At 40.3% G+C, this 23,732-nt stretch overlaps 1 protein-coding gene across 1 annotated transcript; it reads right to left on the bottom strand.

The window, feature by feature from the left end:
* Positions 1–17,570: 17,570 nt before the first annotated feature.
* Positions 17,571–17,951, bottom strand: LOC133040094 (small ribosomal subunit protein uS8-like). The gene has a single exon (XM_061119840.1). The coding sequence runs from the start codon at positions 17,949–17,951 to the stop codon at positions 17,571–17,573; it is 381 nt and encodes a 126-aa protein (XP_060975823.1).
* Positions 17,952–23,732: the final 5,781 nt, after the last annotated feature.

Raw genomic sequence — 23,732 nt, 5'->3', positions numbered from 1 at the left:
GAAGGTTATGACCAACGTAGACAGCATATTAAAAAGAGAGACATTACTGTGCCGACAAAGGTCCATCTAATCAAGGCTATGGTTTTTCCAGTGGTCATGTATGGATGTGAGCGTTGGACTATAAAGAAAGCTGAGCACCAAAGAAATGATGCTTTTGAACTATGGTGTTGGAGAAGACTCTTGAGAGTCCCTTGGACTACAAGGGGATTCAACCAGTCCAACCTGAAGGAGATCAGTAATGGGTATTCATTGGAAGGACTGATGTTGAAACTGAAACTCCAATACTTTGGCCACCTGATGTGAAGAACTGACTCATTTGAAAGACCCTGATGCTGGGAAAGATTGAGGGCAGGAAGAGAAGGGGAAGACAGGGGATGAGAAGGTTGGATGGCATCACCGACTCAATGGACATGAGTTTGGGTGGGCTCTGGGAGTTGGTGTTGGACAGGGAAGCCTGGCATGCTACAGCTCATGGGGTTGCAAAGAGTTGGACACAAATGAGCGAATGAACAGAACTGAACTGAACTGCTCCTTGGAAGAAAAACTGTGAAAAACCCAAACAGCATATTGAAGAGCAGAGACATCACTGCCAATAAAGGTTCTTATAGTCAAAGCTATGGTTTTTCCAGTAGTCACATACAGATATGAGAGTTGGACCATAAAGAAGGTTGAGTCCCAAAGAATTGATGCTTTAAAACTGTGGTGCTAGAGAAGACTCTTGAGAGTCCCTTGAACTTCAAGAATATCAAACTGGTCCATCCTAAAGGAAATCAGTCCTGAATATTCATTGGAAGGACTGATGCTGAAGCTGAAACTCTAATACTTTGGCCACCTGATGCAAAGAACTGACTCATTGGGAAAGACTGTGATACTGGGCAAGATTAAAGGCAGGAGGAGAAGAGGATGACAGAGGATGAAATGGTTGGATGTCATCACCGACTCAATGGACAAGAGTTTGAGCAAGCTCTAGGAGTTGGTGATGGACAGGAAAACCTGGTATGCTAAAATCCATGGGGCCCAGAAGGTCGGACATGACTGACTGACTGAACTGAACTGAACTAATTGTAATAGCATGTAAACACAGCTATAAGAAAGGAAAGTATAAGAAACTTTGTGAACACAATTGAAGAAATGATCACCTTTACTTGGAGCTAATAATAAGCTTCAGAGAGATGATGACAGTTGAACAGGAATTAAATGGAGAATCAGAATGGGAAAAGACTTTGTTGTACATATGCAGACAAATGAAACAGTATCACCTCTTAAGCAATAAGAAGTACTGTGGAATGACTGAATCACAGCCTGTGTGGTGGTCAGATGTCAGGAGACACTGATGTTGAATTTTAAAAACACCAGATGATATAAAACTATTAGTAGGATCCAGATGATGAAAAGTTATAAATAGCTTTGTAAATGCTTATTACTCACATTCTACCTTCTGCAGATTCTGAAATGATGCAGTAACAGACACATAATTCAGAAAAGGCTCAGAATATTAGTTTTCCTGTTGAGGATTCTACATTAGGTTGCAACTGGGATCCAAGACCCTATACATTTGTCTTTATCCTTCAGGAGTCACGCGTGCCCTACTGATCACACATGAAGGAGAAAAGACCTCATATATCCTGTGGGCAGACAAATCCACCAGAGAGCTCAGGCTTCAAGACTGAGATATATTTCTCCCCAACTCATACAGAAAATTAAGTGAAAAAAAAGGAGAGAAAAATAAAGATGGAAGTTTTCTCCAGATTATAGTATTTTATTAACAGAGTCAAGAACATGTAGAAAGAAAAACAAAGCATTTTTGGCCAGAAAGAGCATTATGCTAAGGACACACACACAAAGAAAATGAAGGGCCATATGGATTTTAGAGGGCTTCCCAGGTTGTGCTAGTGGTAAAGAACTCACCTGCCAATGCAAGACACATAAGAGATGCAGGTTCAATCCCTGGGTTGGGAAGATCCCTTGAAGGAGGGCATGGCAACCCAATCCAGTATTCTTACCTGAAAAATCCCATGGGCAGAGGAACCTGGCAGGCTACAGTCCACTGAGTGTCTAAGAGTTGGACACGACTGAAGTGACTTAGCACATCACACCAGCACGCATTTGAGAACATTCATTCTGACTGCAACATAGAGGAGGAACTGGGATGGGGAATGTCTGGAGCCAGGAGGATTCGTGAAGAAACCACTGCACCAGTCCAGAAAGTACAGAAGGGAGTCTAAACCAACAAGATGGTAAGGGGAGTCGAGGGGAGGGGATGGACATGAGAGAGAGTTAATTATAAAATCTAGAAGACGACTTTACTCTTTGTGGAGTAAATAATCATTTAAGATGTTTTTCAGACTTCTGAAAGGAAAAAAATGTGACAGAGGTGAAAATGAAGATGAGTATGAGCAATAGTAGGTAGAATCTAGACACTATATCTGCTAGTGTTTGGGGATGAAATGGAGGATGAATTGCTTAACAGGAGCCAGAGAGGTTGGATTGCACAGGAAGCTTCTAAAAGTTAGTTAGGGTCTAAAGTAATCACCTGAGAGGAAAGGGGGCCCTGGGTAAAGACAAGCATTGGACTGAAAACTTGCACTTGTTAACCTGCATCAATATGCCCTGCTGTGAGGTCCTTACAAGCAGCAGTCAGAGGGTCCGTGAGAGATTATCAGCCTGCCTGATTGAGAGTTGGAGCTGTATAAGAAAAGTATGTTGGGAGTCTGACACAGTCAGGGAGTCTGAAATGAGAAAGCAACTCAAGTGGTCTCCAAGACTTAGATATCCAGAAATGGGCTGATAAAAAGTGAGAACAAAAATAAGTGGTAGGAGAGAGGATCTCACTAAGGAGGGCTGGGGAAAGGAAAATGTTAGAAAGTTCAAGGCATGGAAAGTTTTCAGAGATTTGGAAAGTGGTGTTTATGGTTTTAGAGAAGCAGTTCCAGGCAATGAAAAGTTGCAAGTCAGGAGACTGAAAGAGAGGGAAGGTACAAGTTTCTGAAGCTGAGGAGTTCCAGTCTTTGAGAAGGGGATCAATGTGAGGTCTGCCCGGTGAGGGAGCTGGAGTGGGAGGCAGGGAGTGGTAAGCCTGTGTGGAGGTAGATAATTGTCTGGAGAACATCAGTGTATAACAACACAAGAGCACAGAAGACCCTCTCTGAGTACTCTAGTGAAGGATAAGCTACAAGTTCAGCTGGTTCAGCATCAAGGTGAAATCCCTCTGAAATATAACTGAGTCTGCCAATTAGTGGTCTCCATGAGAACAGGAAATCATCTGAGCTGTTGCCCAGGAATTCCCGATGTTTGACATGCAATAAATGATTGTTGACTCTGTGAATGAATAAATGATTATACTGGCAATCAAAGAACATCAGTGAGCCTTTAGAATCATAAGAAACATCATCTCTTGCCTATCATGTCCACACTGTCTTATATGGGCTGGGAAATAGGGGTTTTAGGGTTTCTAAGAGAAAAACCTGGCAGGAAATAAGTATTCTGTCTATCTGGGGTTTGCATTATGAAAAGACGATCTGAACAGCTAATAGGATACTAAGTCAATCAGGTATCCACAACCATAATAATGGGATAGGCTATTGTTCCAGGAAGACTCATCCTGTCACGTTTGCTGGGACAAGGTTTTTAATGTGCATCTATCTTACACAGAATTGCCTTTAGAGCTGGGTGGGACTGAACCCACGAGTGAGAACCCCTGTGGTCTGCTTCCTGGGTGAGAAAAGGTGAAGACTGACATTCTGAGATGGTTGTCAGAATGACTGGGGCTCTCTCAAGCTGCCTTTCTATAGGAAGGCAGGTCATATGATTTTTTTTTTTTTTTTTTTTTTTTTTTTGATCTAGGAAACAGGATCCTGGTGGGATTGGCTGCTCTTTCCTGTGTTCATCTGTAAACACCTGGAAGTAAAATAACACCATTGATTCCTTCTGTTGCTCTCATTTGTTTACCTGCTTCCCTTCCCCACAGTGACCAGGATGAAGAGGAGCTCAAAATAAGAAATAGATCCAGGACTTGGGATTCAGGGAACATTAGCACAGTCTTCAGGAATTTAGAAGAAAATTATTTTATGATATTCCTGAGGAGATAAAAAGACTTGCATATGGACACTTCCTGAAAGCATTTATTTTCAACTCATCATGAGAAAAATCTGAAGACAAAGTAAGTTGTTTCAGAGGATCTATTATTGCAGGTGTTTTTTCATGTGGTATCTTAATAGATTCTATTATTTATGGTTAGATGATTATTATTAACTATTTTCTTGTCTCCAAGTCCCCAAATTGTAAAAACATTCTAAAAATGGTCAGGAAAAAGATCCTAAGGATTTCTTAAAATATCAGCATTGCCTCTGTCAGGCTGAGGGCCCTTGTGCACGCTGAGGGACAGGCAGGACTCCTGAGTTGTGGCCTCCCCCAGGACATGACAGTCTTAATGGCCTCTCACTCCCCAGGTACCTGAAGTGAGAAATCTAAGAGACAGGAGAATGGGCGATGGCAGCCAGAAGAGTAGAGGGCACAGGCAGGAAACCCAGTGAACTTGACTCTCCTGTGTGCATCCTTCCTGGCTGTCCATGTGCTGCTGGTAGAAGACTGGCCCTGGCTGTCCTTATGGCCTTGGTGTGCTGTCTGCCCAGGGTACTTAAACCTGCTTTTCTGGACTTTCTTACATCTCTGCTTACAAAGAGGCATTACAGTGTGAAGGCTAAGTGCTTGTGCTTTGGAGGGAAGCTAACCTTGTTATAAGTCCAACTCAGTCACTTAATAGCCATATGACCTTAAACAAGTTACTTTGACCCTTTTGGGTAGTTCTGTTAAAAAGCATGTATACCTTTTTTGCTAAATGATCAATTTTCATTTCTGCCTTTTATTGAATAGATATTTAACTAGTTTATTCTTGCTTAATCCACTTTCATGTTCCTTTTTTAAATGGGAAATCAAAAATGACAGCAAAGCAAGTAGGTTATACAGTGATTCCTCAGATAAGCCCCAAGCACAGGAGGTCAGCTCATTTCTTAATGCCTTCATTAGTTTTCTGTGCTCCAAAGAGGCTGGACCTCCCTGATCCTAAACCTAGTCCTTCTGAAAGACAGATATTCCCATGTTTAAAAAGCCCCTATTCTGAAGGGAACCCTCTTACACTGTTGGTGGGAATGCAAACTAGTACAGCCGCTATGGAAAACAGTGTGGAGATTTCTTAAAAAACTGGAAATAGAACTGCCATATGACCCAGCAATCCCACTTCTGGACATACACACTGAGGAAACCAGATCTGAAAGAGACATGTGCACCCCAATGTTCATCGCAGCACTGTTTATAATAGCCAGGACATGGAAACAACCTAGATGCCCATCACCAGATGAATGGATAAGGAAGCTGTGGTACATATACACCATTGAATATTACTCAGCCGTTAAAAAGAATTCATTTGAATCAGTTCTAATGAGATGGATGAAACTGGAGCCCATTATACAGAGTGAAGTAAGCCAGAAAGATAAAGAACATTACAGCATACTAACACATATATATGGAATTTAGAAAGAAGGTAATGATAACCCTATATGCAAAACAGAAAAAGAGACACAGATGTACAGAACAGACTTTTGAACTCTGTGGGAGAAGGTGAGGGTGAGATGTTTCAAAAGAACAGCATGTATACTATCTATAGTGAAACAGATCACCAGCCCAGGTGGGATGCATGAGACAAGTGCTCGGGCCTGGTGCTCTGGGAAGACCCAGAGGAATCGGGTGGAGAGGGAGGTGGGAGGGGGGATCGGGATGGGGAATACGTGTAAATCTATGGCTGATTCATATCAATGTATGACAAAACCCCCACTGAAATGTTGTGAAGTAATTAGCCTCCAACTAATAAAAAAAAGAAAAAAAAAAAGCCCCTATTCTGGTAATATAGGAATAAAAGGTCAGTATGTGACCCATAAGAAGAGAGCAAGAGGAGCTGTCTGATGAACCAGGCCCAGATTGGGAAGTTTCCCAGAGGTACTGGATGTCACTGCACTATGCTGCCTCATCACGATGCTTCAATAAAACAATAAATTTTTTAAGTATATAGAAATTGTAAATATCTATGCAGCCAACATCAGAGCACCTAAATATATAAATATAAATATATAGTATAAATATATATATAAATAAAATATAAATATATAATCAACAGATATGAAAGAATTAGAGAGCAAAACTATAATAGGAATTCCCCAGCAGTCCAGGGGTTAGCATTCTGCACTTCCACTGCAGGGGGCACAGGTTTGATATGTGGACAGGGAACTAAGATCCCCCAGGCAGCACAGCACAGCCAATATTAATAATAATTATTATTATTATAATAAACTTCAATATCCCACTTTCAACCATGGAGAATCATCAATAAAGAAGAACAATATGGAAATATTGGGTGAAACTACACATTAGACCAAATAAACCAAACCTAACAGAGGGGGAAAAAAAAATTTTTTTTCTCAAGTGCATATAGATTGTTCTCCAGGATAGAACATATATTGGGACTTAAAAAACTAGGAAAAGAACAAATTAAGCCCAAAGTTAGTAGAAGGAAGTGAATAACAAAGACCAGGGCAAAAAGATCAATGAAATAGAGACCAGAAATGTAGTAGAAAAACTAAATGAAACTAAGAGCTAGCTTTATAAAAAGATAAACAAGACTGGCAAAGCCTTAGCTAGACTAGGAAAAGAGAAGATTCAAATAAATAAAAACACAAATGAAAGAGAAGACATTACAATTAATATCACAGAAATACTAAAGATTATAAGAAACTACTATGAACAGTAATATGACAGTGGATTGGTGCTAGTGGTAAAGAACCTGCCTGCCAGTGCAGGCAGATGTGAGAGGCATGAGTTCCGTCCCTGGGTTGGGAAGATCCCCCAGAGTAAGGCATGGGAACCCACTCCAGTATTCTTGCCTGGCAAATCCCATGGACAGAGGAGCCTAGCAGTCTGCAGTCCATTGGATTGCACAGAGTCGGACATGACTGAAGAGACTTAGTATGCATGCATGGACTAGGAAACCCAGAAGAAATGGATAAATTCCTGAAACACACAAGTTAGAAAGACTGAATCATGAAGAACCAGAAAACCTTAAAAAATCAACAGCAGAAAAGATTGACTCAGTAATCAAAACTCCCCAAGAAGAAAAGTTGAGGACCAGATGGATTTATAGGAAAGTGCTTCCAAACATTTAGGAATGAATGAATACCAAGAGATTGGGGAGCCAATCTCTTCCAAAAGATGAAAGAGGAAGGAACCCTTTCAAATTCATTTTTTAATACCAGCATGGAAGATCCCTTGAAGAAGGAAATGGCAACTGACTCCAGTACTGTTGCTGGAAAATCCCATGGACAGAGGAGCCTGGTAGGCTACAGTCCATGGGGTCACAAAGAGTTTGACACAACTGAGTGACTTCACTTGACCCTTGGACTAAAGACAGACAAGGAAACTAAAAGAAAACGAAATTACCAGCCAATACCCCAGACACGACTGAGTACACAAGTACACAGTTAACCCAGAAAAATGTAGATGCAAAAATCCTCAACAATATATGCTAGCAAACAGAATTCAACAGCATATTCAGTTCAGTTCAGTTCAGTTCAGTCGCTCAGTCGTGTCCGACTCTTTGCGACCCCATGAACCCCAGCACGCCAGGCCTCCCTGTCCATCACCAACTCCCGGAGTTTACTCAAACCCACGTCCATCGAGTCGGTGATGCCATCCAACCATCTCATCCTCTGTCGTCCCCTTCTCCTCCTGCCCCCCAATCCTTCCCAGCATCAGGGCTTTTTCCAATGAGTCAACTCTTCACATGAGGTGGCCAAAGTACTGGAGTTTCAGCTTCAGCATCAGTCCTTCCAATGAACACCCATTACTGATCTCCTTTAGGAGGACTGATTGGATCTCCTTGCAGTCCAAGGGACTCTCAAGAGTCTTCTCCAACACCACAATTCAAAAGCATCAATTTTTCAGTCCTCAGCTTTCTTTATAGTCCAACTCTCACATCCATACATGACCACTGGAAAAACCATAGCCTTGACCAGATGGAGCTTTGTTAGCAAAGTAATGTCTCCGCTTTTTAATATGCTATCTAAGTTGGTCATCACTTTCCTTCCAAGGAATAAGCGTCTTTTAATTTCATGGCTGCAGTCACCATCTGTAGTGATTTTGGAGCCCAAAAAAATAAAGTCTGTCACTGTTTCCACTGTCTCCCCATCTATTTCCCATGAAGTGATGGGACCAGATGCCATGATCTTAGTTCTTTGAATGTTAAGCTTTAAGCCAACTTTTCACTCTCCTCTTTCACTTTCATCAAGAGGCTTTTTAGTTCACCTTCACTTTCTGCCATAAGGGTGGTGTCATCTGCATATCTGAGGTTATTGATATTTCTCCTGGCAATCTTGATTCCAGCTTGTGCTTCTTCCAGCACAACAGCATATTAGAGGATCATAAGTCACAATCAAGTGGAAGTTATTCTTGGGATGCAAGATAGCACAACATTACACAAATCAATAAATGTGATACAACTTAGAAACAAAATGGTACAGGGACTTTGCTGGTGGTACAATGGCTAAGACTCTGTGTTCCCTGGACTTCCAGGGAATTCCCTATCATTTTCTTTCCTTTCTCTTTTTCTCTATTTGAGGTGATGACTACTTATTGATACCTAAAAGTGATTGGAAATTTTAGACAATGTCCTACAGATTTCTTTTAATGGTGAAAGGCAAAAAGATCCAATAAAGGGTAAGTTACTAAAAATAATAAAATTCATTTCTGAAAAACAAGAAACCTAATAAACTGAACTTTAACAATGTAATAATGCTTTGTGAAGAGAGGTTCACTTTGGAAATAAGAAGAGATGAGTACTGTAAAATTGGGCATTGAGAGAACAAAGTTCTCGGCAGAGATGACTACTATCCAGGATGTTGCTGTTCAGTCACTCAGTCATGTCCAACTCTTTGCAACTCCATGGACTGCAGCATGCCAGGCCTCACTGTCCCTCACCATCTCCTGGAGCTTGCCCAAGTTCATGTCCATTGCATTGAGGAAACAAGAAATGAGGGATTGTAAAGGAGTTAAGATTTTGCTAGGCATGTCCCTCCAGCCATAGGAGCGAGGACCTCCTACCTTAACGGAAGGTCTTCTGGAATCTGAGACTGAGGCTCATGAGCTTTCTGCTGAGTTCGTTTTTCACTGTCCCGGTTTCCAGCATGGTGGGCCTTCCCCTGCGCTGGGTTTTCTTCGCTTTCCACTTCTACCGTGGGAGCTTCGCTGAGTTGGGCTCCTGCTGCGCTTGGCCTCTTCCACGCAGAGGTTGTTTCAGCCAGGTTAAACCCGAGTCATGGCACCATAGATGTCAGGCAAGTGTATGCTCCTTGATTTTTGTCTCATCACAACAAAGGTTTGGCCTGATGGACATTAAAGCCCTCTCGGCTGGTCACAGCTCTCGGTTCTTGGACAGACCGTGTTATAGCTCTCAGGTCTCGAATGGACCATGTTGTAGCTCTTAGAGAAATCAGTGTTACAGCTCAGTGTTACACCTCTGTTTCATTTAGAAGATAACAGGAAAATCCATCTTTGAGGAGTGAGGGCACGTCTATCCAAAGACGCAGAGAGAAGAGAGCCCCAGTGCACGGGAGAGAGAGAGAAGAGAGCTTTGGCTCCTCTTTTTATATGTTTTTCTCTCCCTGGGCCTGTCCTGTGTAAATTGGGCCAATCAAGAGTGCTGTTGGTTTTACCTGAGTTTCTCACTCCTGTCCTCGGACCTTCCTTTGTTCTATTTTCATGGGTTTTCCCTTTCAGGTCTTTTAGCCACCGCCATTCTGGACTCCTTTTCCCTATTCTAACTACCTAACACAGCCATCTGATCCTCTGATGCCCTCTTCTCTTTGTGCCCTCAATCTTTCCCAGCATCAGGGACTTTTCCAATGAGTTGGCTGTTTGCATCAGGTGACCAAAACACTATCCAGGTTACAGGAGAGAAAAGGACAGGATACAAAGGGCATGCTGGTCATAATGTGACTCCCATTCAAAATGAAAACGCTGGTTTATGCCAATGAATGTTTGTTTTGAAAACACAAATGGCCTGATATTGGGTACTTTACACTGAGTTTCAATATCAGACACATGTGAAGGATAGATTAAACTTTCATGCCATAACTCAGATGCGAAAGAATTTAAACTTTCTTTTTTATCTTCATAACCAATCACATCTTAATTTTGAGTTCTGACACTTACTGAGTCATAAGAAAAAAATTGGGTTTGATCTGAAAGTCAGTATGGTTTGGTAAGAATAAGCCTACAGTGAACACTGTCTTCTCTATTGGATCACAGAAAATAGCAACAAGATTTATGTATTTCTGCAGTTAAGCAAAGCAACTAGCTACTAGGGAAATCTTGGGGAAAATTTCTACCCAAAGAAATTCAATACATTTTCACCCCATTAGGGCATGAGGTGACTTGTAGATCCAAGGGAGATAATGGTGATGCTTTTGTTGCAGCTTGCAGCTGGTAACAAAGGGTAGTTGTTTTTGCCTCATTTGTATGGAAAACTGTACATAGCCTCCCTGCTGCCTGCCTTCGGGTTATTCAGCAAACAATGGGAGCTCAGATCTGAAAAGTTCTGTCCAATCTTGGAGGCTCTGATATTAACAACTGGAACTGCCAAAGTCCATTTAAGGCTCAAGTCTCACTCAAAGTGAAAAATACCAATGTATTAATAAGAACCACACCCAGGGCAGGATCCAACTGTGAACCCCCAGAAGACTGTTTCTAAGAACTGACCATGTCCCCACCCACACCACGAGACTTCTTTCCTTTGGATCATTTCCCCAGATGTTGTGCAACACTTGAACAATTCAATAAATTTGTGCAACACTTGGACAACTCTCCATAAATTTCTGCCACAGTGAAAGAAATATTAATGGAAGTAACTTACAGCTGTGAAACTGTTTACCTTCAACCGGGACTTGAACCCACATGGCTGGAACTCGAACCCAGCCAAAACCCAATTTGGGACTCTAACCTATGTGTCTGGGACTTGAACCTAGCCAAAACCCTGGTTGGGACTCTAACCCACATGGTTGGGACTCAAACCCAGCCAAAACCCACGGTACCTGGTTTGAGGACCTAATGAAGTTCAGGTTCTTGATGTATCATCACAAAAAGAATTCAGTGAGAGACAACGCGATAGCTAAGAAGTGGATTTTTTAGAGAGAAACACACTCCAAAGACAGAGTTTAGGCCATCTCAGAGGGCGACCCTGGCAGCCCCGAAATGTGGTGTGGTTAGCTTTTATGGGCTGGGTAATTTCAAAGGCTAATAAGTGGGAGAATTATTCCAACTATTTTGGGGAAGGGGTGGAGATCTCCAGAAGTTGGGTCACTGCCTACTTTTTGTCTTTTCATTGTGCCTTGGAACTGTGGGTGTGTCATTTAGCTTGCTGATTGAGGATGAAGGTCTAGTCTAAATTGATTTGTCTGCCATCTTGGACCCATTTGGTTCTAATCCGTTTATGTTGTATCCTTGGGCTATGTCATTCTTTCAAAAGTTGCACCCTGCCTCCTTACCTCCTGTTTCAATCCCCACCTCAGAGATTTTACTCCCACATTCTTATGGGAAGCAGAAGGAGGATGGTTCATCTTCTGTAACTGCTTCAAGGATGAGTAAGGGCATCCACCCTGCCTGTCAAGGAGTAAAAACCTCTGATACCTGATCCAGGGGCCCCAAGGGCAGGGTAGCTCCTTGTTTTAATCTATATGGGGTGGAATCCCCAAATAGACTCATCTTGATGCGAAACTGTTGTAACTGTTTCCTTGGCCTTCTTATGAATCTTCTTGATGATAAAGCACTTTTTGAACGAGCAACAAGGTACAAAAATATCTATAAATGACAAAAGACTTAAAAGACATGGCTAATGTAATCAATAAAGATTGGTTACAATAACCAGAATTACAAATGATTATGTTCAACATGGCATACCAGATAATCCTATGGCTTCTCTCTTGACTTATTAACCCCCTATTTTTACCCCAATCTCCTTAGTATAGCAAAGTTGTGGCATTTCCTCTATCAAGTCTGGGACTATTAAAACTGCCTGTATTTTATCAGTTGGTATTTGAGCTGCTTTCTTTGCTTCTTGGTCAGCTTGGCGACTTTTTTCAATTTAGACCTGGGAATCTGAGACTGATGTCCCCCATGGTGAACTACAGCTATTTTATTTTTTATTTTTTTTAGAATCTTGTTTAGTAACCATTGGCTGGATACGTTTGACCAGGCCTGGACCTTGAAGTTACATGTTCCAGGATATACTAAGGTATACCTCAACTTCAGATTCAATGTGTCCCTTTCTGCTTTCTATTAGAACGATTTGGAAAGGAGGGTGGTTCCTTTGCCCCTCAAGAAACAGTGGCCTCTAACTTAGTTAATAAATCTCTTCCTGTTAAAGGGATGGGACAATCAGGCACAAACAGAAGCAAATGTAAAAACTGACCGTTAGCATCGCACAAAATGAGCTCCAGAAAACTGTGCCCCTGTTTCTTTCTGACAACTCTATTACATATTCCTTATGATTGCCAAGGATCACAACCCTTTGGGTTAAGACTGAGAAGGCTGCACCAGTGTGTAAGAAATTCTCTCAAATGGCCAGACACATCAATGATGGCTTGAGGCTGGACATTAGTTATGCAGATAATATCTCTAGGCAGAGCCACTTTAAGCCTCAGGTCACATCAGTCTTCTTTTGATTGCAAAACTGTCAATGGCTGAGGGGTCCCCATTGCTCCCTGTCATCTGGGGCATTCCTTCTGCCAATGCCCTGGTTGTTTGCAAAGGACACATCAAATACAATCCTTCCTCCAGTGTCCCTTTTGTCCACACAGGATACACTGGCCTTGTATGGGTACCCATGGGCCTTGTGGTCTGCCAGGACCAGAGGGCAGCCTCCTAATTGGTGGTCTTGGAGTGGACAAAGGCATTGCAATCATTTGGGTCTTTTGCATATTTCTCTGCATTGAGCCTTTTGGGTCATATCCCTTTTATTGAAAACCAAATACTCCAATTGGAGCAAATCATTCATTGGACTTTGAGGCCCAGCAGTTGTTTTCTGAATTTTGCACCTGATGTCTGGGGCAGACTGGGCTATGAAATGCATAGCCAAAAGGGCCTGTGCCTCAGGGGAGGAAGGATCCATGCTTATATACTTCCTAAAAGTCTCCACTAATCTCCTTTGGAAGACTGCAGGATTTTCATCCTGTCCCTGTTGGACCTCTTTGACGTTTTCAAAGTTAACAGGTTTTACTGTAAGTTTCTTATACCCTCTATTAAACAGTTAATCATATGGTCCTGTCAGACACTCCTTCCCAGCAGTCTTTTGCTTTGTCAGCTCATGTGTCTCATTGGACACCTCATTTCCAAGTGTTAGACAGGAGCCCACTCTTGTGTCCTGGAAGGGGTCCCCCTTCCTGCAGCAGTTGCAGAGCCCTTAACAAATGCCAGACATCTAGGAGTTCTACATGAATTAACTCTAATGGGTAATTTTATTACCCATTGATAAGAAAACTTGGTGTAGTGACTAACAGACCTTAATTAGATGAAAGAATTTCAAAGCTAAGGACCAAAGAGAAGATCATCTGAATATTGGAGCTGGAAGGAAACTTAGAAACCAAGAGGTCCAGGGGTTTTATCCTACTGTACAAAAAATGACCAAGTTTAGCCTTATAGGAAAGAAAACACTGTTGATATTTTGGAAGTAGGCAGAGAAAGAAGGGAAGACTAGAAGAGCTTTTTGAGTCAGAGAGCTCTTCCCATGGCTTATACATTATTGTTTCACTTCTTTGAGGGGGACCATATGGTGGCTTTTAGCCTATAAATAAACCATCCGTTAAGGTCTCCTGGTCTAATTCAAGCCTCTTCTCTTCAAATGGAAACTGAAAGGCATAGACGCACAATAACAGTGGCAGGGGTCACACAATGCAGCAATGGCAGAGTGGCCAGTAGAACATTGGATCCTGATTTCTCCTAGCACATTGTGGTACTTGTTCCACACACTCTGTTACAGCACATAACTGAGATGGGTCTTCCCCAGATTTGCATGAACTGGCCCAAAGTAATGATTCTAACATGGAGGGAAGGTTCTGGGTCAGGGTGCACTTTTGCGTAGATTTTTCAGGTGGCGACCACAAATGCCCACTTTTGACTCTTCTCTGTGCATTAAAATCTTGCCTTTACCTTGCTTCCTCTAAAGCCATATCAAGTATTAACAGCTATATGTTAACATGTATGATCTTGAACAAGTTAGAGAATCTCTTTTGACCTTGTGTTGTCTGTTAGTCACTCAGTAGTGCCCGACTCTTTGCAACACCATGGACTACAGTCCACCAGTCTCCTCTGTCCATGAGATTTTTCCAGGCAAGTATACTGGAGTGGGTTGCCATTTTCTTCTCCAGGCAATCTTGCCAACCCAGGGATCGAACCCGGGTCTCCTACACTGCAGGCAGATTCTTTACCAAGCGAGCTATGGACCTTAGTTTTCTCATTAAAAAAAAAAAAAAAAAAAGACAACTAATACAAACAGCAAAGCTCTTGAAGCTTCTGTCAAGGTCTGTTCATTTCTCTCCTCCAGTCAAATCTCTCACATGGATGACCCATATGGGGTTCAGGGAACATAACTCAAGTAATCTTTATTCCCACAAACTCTAAGAGACTAAGACCCAGGGAGTGGAACCCTCTCAATAGCTCCATTTAATTGGAATACCTGATTCAAAACATACAAAAAATTCTCAGTAAACTAGAAATGAAAGAAAAGTTCCTTAAGCTGATAAACAATAATTTTGAAGAAGTACAGAAGACTGTTCTAACAGTCTACCCTCACCACTTATATTCTACATTGTACCATTGTCCTAGCCTTTGACAAAGGCTAAATATGACAAAAATGATGAAAGGCATGCACATTTTAAAGAATAAATCAATAAAGCTCCTGTTATTTTTTAACAACATGATTATGTCCATAGTAAACCTAAGTAACCTATTAGAACTAACAATTTAGCAATACTGGGGATTCAAGGTCAAAATACAAAGTCAGTTGCTCTTCAATATACTGGGAACAAAAATACAGAAAATAAAATTTCACAGAGTGGTTAGAACTCAGCACTTTCACCACTGTGGGTCCAGGCTCAATGCCTGGTCATGGAGCTGTTAGGTAGGTAAAATAGGGAAAAGGAGTCCAGAATGGCAGTGACTAAACGACCTGGAAGGGAAAACCCGCAAAAATAGAACAAAGGAAGGTCCGAGGACCTGAGTGAGAACCTCAGGTAAACAAACAGCACTCCTGGCTGGCCCAATTTACATAGGACACGCCCAGGGAGTGGAAAAAAAAAAAAAAAACATATAAAAAGAGGAGCCAAATGGCTCTCTCTCTCTCTCTTCCCCTGCGTGCTGGGGTGCTCTTCTCTTCACGTCTTTGGGTCGATGTACCCTCATGCCTCAAAGATGGATTTTCCTGCTGTTATCTAAATAAAATAGAGCTGTAACACTGAGCTGTAACACTGGTTTATCTAAGAGCTATAACATGGTCCGTTCGAGACCCGAGAGCTATAACATGGTCTGTCCAAGACCTGAGAGCTGTGACACGCCGAGGGGGTCTTTAATGTCCGTCACTCCAAATCTTTGTTGTGATGAAGCAAAAACCGAGGAGCATCCACGTGCCTGACAGAACTAAGACCCCATAACTGACTCAGCACAACAAAAAGGAAAAAAAAATTTTTTTTGAACAGCACCATTTACAATAGCATCAAAATGCATTAAGTACCTAGTAAATGATCTAATGAAATACATACATCATACATACAATACCTCTATGCCAAAAGCTACAGAGTATTGTTAAAAGAAATTAAAGACTAAGTAAATAGAATTAGAAAGTAGGAGTGTAGGCTTAACACTGTTAAGATGTCTATTCTCCATAAAGAAATAAAAACTTGAGATATGTCATACTCCTAAACAGAAAATACAGTCTGTCCAGCTTCTGAAAGAAAACTCAGGAAAATATCTTCATGATCTAAGATCTGCTAAGAGACTTCTTAGGACACAAAATGCTCTGCTTATTTAAAAATCTGATAAATTAGACCTTGTCAAAGTTAATTTTTTGCTTGCAAAAAGACACAATTAAGAAAAACTAGACAGGGCAGAATCAGGGGGAAAATGTACCTAGACTCATGAAGAATTTTTACAAAAAAATAAAAATGAGCAATCCAATTAAAACTGAGCAAAATCTTTGAGCATGCTTTGACAAAAGAAAATATACAAGTGATCAACATAGACATGAAAATATGCTTAAGACTATTCGTTAATCATCTAGTAAACTAAGACTGCAGTAAAGCACATAATGAAATGCTTATCAGAATGCTCATAGTTTTTAAAAACTGATAACATTAAATGGTGGTAAGGATGTGAAGCAACTGGAACTCACATACATTGCTAGTGATAGTATAAACTGGTGTAATCCCTTCAAAGGACTGTTCAGTAGCTTCTAAATTTAAAAACACACCTACCTGGTGATCCAGAATTTACATTCCTGGATATTTATCCTATATCCCATAAAAATATATGCCCTCAAAAAGACTTGTACAAGAATGTTTTTAATGACCTATTCATAATAGCCAAAAACTAGAAACAACCCAAATGTTTGTCAATAGGATGAAGAAATAAATTATAATATGTTCATATAGTGGTAAAATACTAAGCAATTAAAAAACACAAAGTAGTGATATAGACAAAATTTATTCATTTATTCTCAAAAATATTGTGTCAATTTTTTTCAAAAAAACAAAAGGAACAAAAAAGGAGATAATGTATGATTCTATTGTATGATATGCAGTATCAGGCAAAAGTAATTAGAAGCAGTAAATCAGAAAGAGATGGGTTTAATGTGGGCATTGCACACTGATCAGAAAGAGATTTATGGGAATTTCCTGGGGTGATGAATATGTTCTATGTTGGAGGAGAGATAATAAATTAATATGGTTGTCAAAATACATCAAACTGAACATTTGAAATCTGTTCACCTTATTCTTTTCTAATAAGACTTCAATCTAAAGAAATTTTTGTAGGTCCTCATCACTAAAACAGAACTGTGTTGATGTATAAATGTCACTAATCACAAGATAAGTAATCAAATACATGAGAGTTTAGTACGTGGTGAAAAGGTAATATTAATGGGGGAAAGAAGGATTGCTCAATTAATCAGATTGGAAATTTTAGTGGACACCAGGAAAGAAGAAAATCGGGTAAACAGGGTAGGGGGAGGAACAAATATTATGAGACAATTTAAAAAAATAAAAACATCTATGGCACTCAGCTCTACTCATATTAGGAAAAATGTAAATTAAAATACACTGAAATACTATCAGATTGCAAAGATAACAATCTTTTGCTAAGGCTGTGGGAGGAGAGCATTTCCATACATTGTAACAGCTCCATGGATGATATTATCTACTAAAATATTCTAGTGTTCATTTTACTTTGTCCTCTGAGGCATTTTATTTGCATGTATTACATCCCTAGAAAAAGAATCCAAGGAATTTCCCTCCTCTGTGTTTTTGTCTTGCTTCTTCACAGTCCATGATGCCAGCTAATGTCAGTACAATGAAACCAAACTGACAGAATGCAAGCACGTTATTCTGCCGTTTTTCTAGATCTTTGAGTTGCTCATTATATCTGGAACTGATCACTCCACACTTATTTAGCCTGCCTGTGAGGTTCACAACAGTTTTCCCATTCCTGTGACCAAAAATGATTTCAAATTTGCCAATGTAACTATTCTTCATCATCACAGTTAGAAAGCTGATGATGACTTTGGAGCATGTCCTAATAAAAACCTGGTGTTTGCCTCTCTTTTTGGCATTGCTGATACTCTTGAGGGCATTATTCAGGACATTCATGCATCAGGGTTGATGCAAAATGGAACTGTTCCTTTTACCCATCTAATGCAGTCCCTCTCAGTCTCTGTGGCCCAGGCAGTTCTTTTTCAGTCTCACTCCCAGGTTCTGGAATTTTCATAATTAAATCTTATCTATGGATAGTTGTGAGTTGGTCTTCTTATAAGGACTGAAGTTTGAAATGATCCGTGTTGCCATCAACACTTCAGTTCATCTGTGTTTTAAAAAGGAGGGCATGAGCTATAAATGTCACCCATTTAAACAAGTTGATTGATCAACCAGCCAGCCAGAACCACTCAAAGGTAAGACCTTATAGTGGTACTTCTGTTATGATCTTGGCCCTCATCTGTTTAGATCCATAAACTTGACTTTATAAATGCAGTGAAAATTGATTCATTATTGATAATGATCAGTGGGCTTGTCTGACTAAACTTACACAAGACAGGTAAATTATCACTTTATTTAGTTAAAACAGGAAACTTGGTTAGGGTTATTTTGGTTAGAAGTACAAAAACCAATGAGATAATTCAATAGAATTTTAATATATATTATATTTATGCTATAATATATATTACAAATCATTATATATACCAATAATACACATGTATTATAAATCTACAACAGTATGACACAGATCACAAGACTAGGAATACAGTTGGAGTCCAGGAAGAGATGAGAACCAGAAATGTAAAATGTTGTTCTGTGTCTCTCATCTATATTCCTCTCTGAGCATCTGGTTCATTCATTTCTCTGAGGAAGGATTTCCTCTCATTCTCTGCTCTATGGGAAAAATGACCATCCACAGCTCCTAGGTTAACTTCTTACCAGTCCAATTACTTTGAGAAACTAATCTACTTTTCATCAGAGTTCATTTCTCCTAGGAAGGATTGATTGATCCAGCTTGGACATAAGCCTACTTTTGGTATCAATCAATTGCAGTCAGGATGGCATGCTTCAGTTCAGTTCAGTCGCTCAGTCATGTCCGACTCTTTGTGACCCCATGGGCTGCAGCATGTCAGGCTTCCTTGTCCATCACCAACACATGAAGCTTGCTCAAACTCATGTCCAACGAGTCAGTGATGCCATCCAACCATCTCATCTTCTGTCATCCCCTTCTCCTCCTACCTTCAATCTTGCCCAGCATCAGAATCTTTCTCAAGGAGTCAATTCTTCACATCAGGTGGCCAAAGTATTGGAGTTTCAGCTTCAGCATCAGTCCTTCCAGTGAATATTCACAACTGATTCCCTTTAGGATGAACTGATTGAGTCTCCTTGCAGTCCAAGAGACTCTCAAGAGTCTTCTCCAGAACCACAGTTCAGAAGCATCAATTCTTTGGTGCTCAGCTTTCTTTATAGTCCAACTCTCACATCCATACATGACTACTGGAAAAATCATAGCTCTGACTAGACAGACCTTTGTCAGCAAAGTAATGTCATTGCTTTTCAATATGCTATCTAGGTTGATCATAGCTTTACTTCCAAGGAGCAAGTGTCTTTTAAATTCAGATACAGTTACCATATGCAGTGATTCTGGAGCCCAAGAAAATAAAGTTTGTCACTGTGTCTATGATTTCCCCTTCTATTTGCCTTGAAATGATGGGACCAGATGCCAAGATCTTCGTTTTTTGAAATGTTAAGTTTTAAGTCAGCTTTTGCACTATCCTCTTTCACTTTCATCAAGAGCCTCTTTAATTCCACTTCAGTTCAGTTCAGTTGAGTTCAGTCGCTCAGTCGTGTCCGACTCTTTGCGACCCCATGAACCCCAGCACGCCAGGCCTCCCTGTCCATCACCAACTCCCGGAGTCCACCCAAACCCATGTCCATTGAGATGGTGATGCCATCCAACCTACTCATCCTCTGTCATCCCCTTCTCCGCCTGCCCTCAATCTTTCTCAGCATCAGGGTCTTTTCAAATGAGTCAGCTCTTCTCATTAGGTGGCCAAAATATTGGAGTTTCAGCTTCAACATCAGTCCTTCCAATGAACACCCAGGACTGATCTCCTTTACGATGGACTGGTTGGATCTCCTTGCAGTCCAGGGGACTCTCAAGAGTCTTCTCCAACACCACAGTTCAAAATCATCAATTCTTCAGCACTCAGCTTTCTTTATAGTCCAACTCTCACATCCATACATGACCACTGGAAAAACCATAGCCTTGACTAGATGGCCTTTTTTGGCAAAGTAATGTCTCAGCTTTTTAATATGCTATCTAGATTTCCTTCCAAGGAGTAAGCATCTTTTAATTTCATGGCTGAAATCACTATATGCAGTGATTTTGGAGCCCAGAAAAATATAGTCAGCCACTGTTTCCCCATCTATTTGCCATGAAGTGATGGGACCGGATGCCGTGATCTTAGTTTTCTGAATGTTGAGCTTTAAGCCAACTTTTTCACTCTCCCCTTTCACTTTCACCAAGAGGCTTTTTAGTTCTTCTTCACTTTCTGCCATCAGGGTGGTATAATCTGGGTATCAGAGGTTATTGATATTTTTCCTGACAATCTTGATTCCAGCTTGTGCTTCATCCAGCCTGGCATTTCACATGATGTACTCTGCATAGAAGTTAAATAAGCAGGGTGACAATGTATAGCATTGACGTACTCCTTTCCCAATTTGGAACCAGTCTGTTGTTCCATGCCCAGTTCTAACTGCTGCTTTCTGACCTGCATACAGATTTCTCGGGAGACAGTTAAGGTGGTTTGGTATTCCCATCTCCTGAAGAATTTTCCACAGTTTGTTGTGATCCACACAGTCAAAACTTCGGAGTATTCAATAAAGCAGAAGTAGATGTTTTTCTGGAATTCTCTTGCTTTTCCTATGATCCAGTGGATGTTAACAATTTGATCTCTGGCTCCTCTGTCATTTCTAAATCTAGCTTGAACATCTGGAAGTTCATGGTTCACATACTGTTGAAGCTTGGCTTGGAGAATTTTGAGCATTACTTTGCTAGCATGTGAGAGGAGTGCAATTGTGCAGTAGTTTGAACATTTTTGGCATCACCCTTCTTTGGGATTGGAATGAAAACTGACCTTTTCCAGTCCTGTGGCCACTGCTGAGTTTTCCAAATTTGCTGGCACATTGAGTGCAGCAAATTGACTTTAATAACATCTTCTTTTAGGATTTGAAATAGTTCAACTGGAATTCCATCACCTCCACTAGCTTTGTTTGTGGTGATGTTTCCTAAGGCCCACTTGACTTCACATTCCAGGATGGCTGGCTCTAGTCCAGTGATCACACCATCATGGTTATTTGGGTCATGAAGATTTTTTTTGTCTAGTTCTTCTGTATATTGTTGCCAGCTCTTCTTAATATCTTCTGCTTCTGTTAGGTCCATACCATTTCTATCCTTTATTGTGCCTGTCTTTGCATAATATGTTACCTTGATATCTCTAATTTTCTTGAAGAGATCTCTAGTCTTTCCCATTCTATTATTTTCCTCTGTTTCTTTGCATTGATCACTGAGGAAGGCTTTCTTATCTCTCCTTGCTATTCCTTGGAAGTCTGAATTCAGATGTGTATATCTTTCCTTTTCTCCTTTGCCTTTCACTTCTTTTCTTTTCTTAGCTATTTGGAAGGCCTCCTCAGACAACCATTTTGCTTTTCTGCATTTCTTTTTCTTGATCACTGCTTCCTGTGCCATGTCACGAACCTCCGTCCATAGTTCATCAGGCACTCTGTCTATCAGATCTCATCCCTTGAAACTGTTTGTCACTTCCACTGTATAATCATAAGGGATTTGATTTAGGTCATACCTGAATGGTCTAGTGGTTTTCCCTATTTTCTGCAATTTAAATCTGAATTTGGCAATAAGGAATTCATGATGTGAGCCACCCTCTTGTTTTTGCTGACTGTATAGAGCTTGTCCATCTTTGGCTACAAAGAATATGATCAATCTGATTTCTATATTGACCTTCTGGTGATGTCCATGTGTAGAGTCTTTTCTTGTGTTGTTGCAAGAGGGTGTTTGCTATGGCCAGTGAGTTCTCTTGGCAAAACTCTGTCAGCATTTGCCCTGCTTCAATTTGTACTCCAAAGCCAAATTTGCCTGTTACTCCAGGTATCTCTTGACTTCGTATTTTTGTATTCTAGTCCCCTATGATGAAAAGGAAATCTTTTTTGGATGTTAGTTCTAGAAGGTGTTGTAGGTCTTCATAGAACCATTCAATTTCAGCTTCTTCACCATTACTGGCTGGGGCATAGACTTGGATTACTGTGACATTCAATGGTTTGCCTTGGAAACAAAGAGATCATGCTTATATTGTTTAAAATGCTCCTTAGTATTTACCCCAAACAGTTTAACACTTATGGCCACACAAAAATCTGCACACAGATGTTTATAGCAGCTTTATTCAAAATTGTCAAAACTTGGAAGCAGCAACATGGGATACAGTAGATAAATGGATACCAAAAAGTGTCACATGCAGACAATGGAATATTAGTACTAAAAAGAAACAAGCTATCAAGAAACATAAATAGATATCACTAAGTGAAAGAAATCAATCTAAGAAGCATATACACTGTACAATTCCAATGATACGACTTTCTGGAAAAGTTAAAGCTTTTCAATATAAGGATCAGTGGTTGGTTGGGGTGGGAAGAGAGTGAGGGATAAATGAGGATTTTTAGGTAGTGATGATACAGTCTACCCAAACCCATAGAACAACATCAAAAGTGAATCTTAATGCAAAGTATGGAGTTTAAGTGATAGTGGTATTTCACTGAAGCTTCACTGTTTTTAACAATTATAATACTCTATTGGGAATGCAGAGAATGGGGAAAGTTATACATGTGTGAGGGCAAAAGGTGTACAGGAAATCTTTGCACTTTCCATTCTGTTTTGTTGTGGTTCCAAAATTGTTCCTAAAAAAAAATAAAGTCTTAAGATAAATACTAAAACAAGTTGGCAAAAATTCTCCATGAGCACCTTGCATAGTATCTAGAAAAAGTTGGGGGGGGCGGGGCAGAAGACCACCAAAGTGAAAATACATCAATTAATTATAGATAATTTATAGTAAAAATGAAATATGTGGGCCAAATCTCACGTTGCCTAATGAGCATGGAATACTAGAAATCTAGAGGCTTTGAGGAAACCATATGATCATTAGAAATTTGGGGTAGGGGAGAATGAAATTTTGCCATTTGCAGAAACATGGAAGGGCCTAGAGACTGTTACACAGAGTGAAACAAGTGAGAAAGAAAAACAAATATCATATAATAGTGCTTACATGTGGAATCTAGAAAAATGATACAGAGAAAGTTATTTGCAAAGCAGAAATAGAGACACAGGTGTAGAGAACAAACATATAGATATCAAGGGAAGAAAAAGGGTTGGGATAAATTCGGAGATTGGAGGTGACATGTACACAGGACTGCGTGTAAAACAGATGACTAATGAGAATCCACTGTAGTGCACACGGAACGCTCCTCAGTGCACGGTGGTGACCCAAATGGGGAGGAAATCCAAAAACCAGGGGATCTATGTCTACATAGAGCTGATTCCCTTTGCTGTACAGCAGAGACTAACAACATTGTAAAGCACCTATACTCGACTAAAAGTCAATTAAAAATAAAATGCATGATATTTAGAAAAAAGAAATTTTTTCTGGTGATCTTTAAAGGAATACAAATGAATTTTTTAAATATTATTTATGTCTTTGTTAGTAAGACTGAACTGTTGTAAAAAACCACCCCAGCATCTCACAGACTTAATACAAATAATGTTTACTTTTTATTCATAACACAGTCAGCAGAGTATGAGTCATTCAGAGATTCAAAGAACCAGGCTCC

This window comes from Dama dama, chromosome 20, assembly GCF_033118175.1.
Source record: "Dama dama isolate Ldn47 chromosome 20, ASM3311817v1, whole genome shotgun sequence".
NCBI classification, from domain to species: Eukaryota; Metazoa; Chordata; class Mammalia; order Artiodactyla; family Cervidae; genus Dama; species Dama dama.
The sequence above is the reverse complement of the archived record's forward strand: the minus strand, read 5'-3'. Positions and strand labels throughout refer to the sequence as shown.

What these genes read in the sequence shown, in the direction of transcription:
- LOC133040094 (XM_061119840.1), bottom strand. Translation starts at nt 17,951, where the DNA reads ATGAATGTCCTGAATAATGCCCTCAAGAGTATCAGCAATGCCAAAAAG.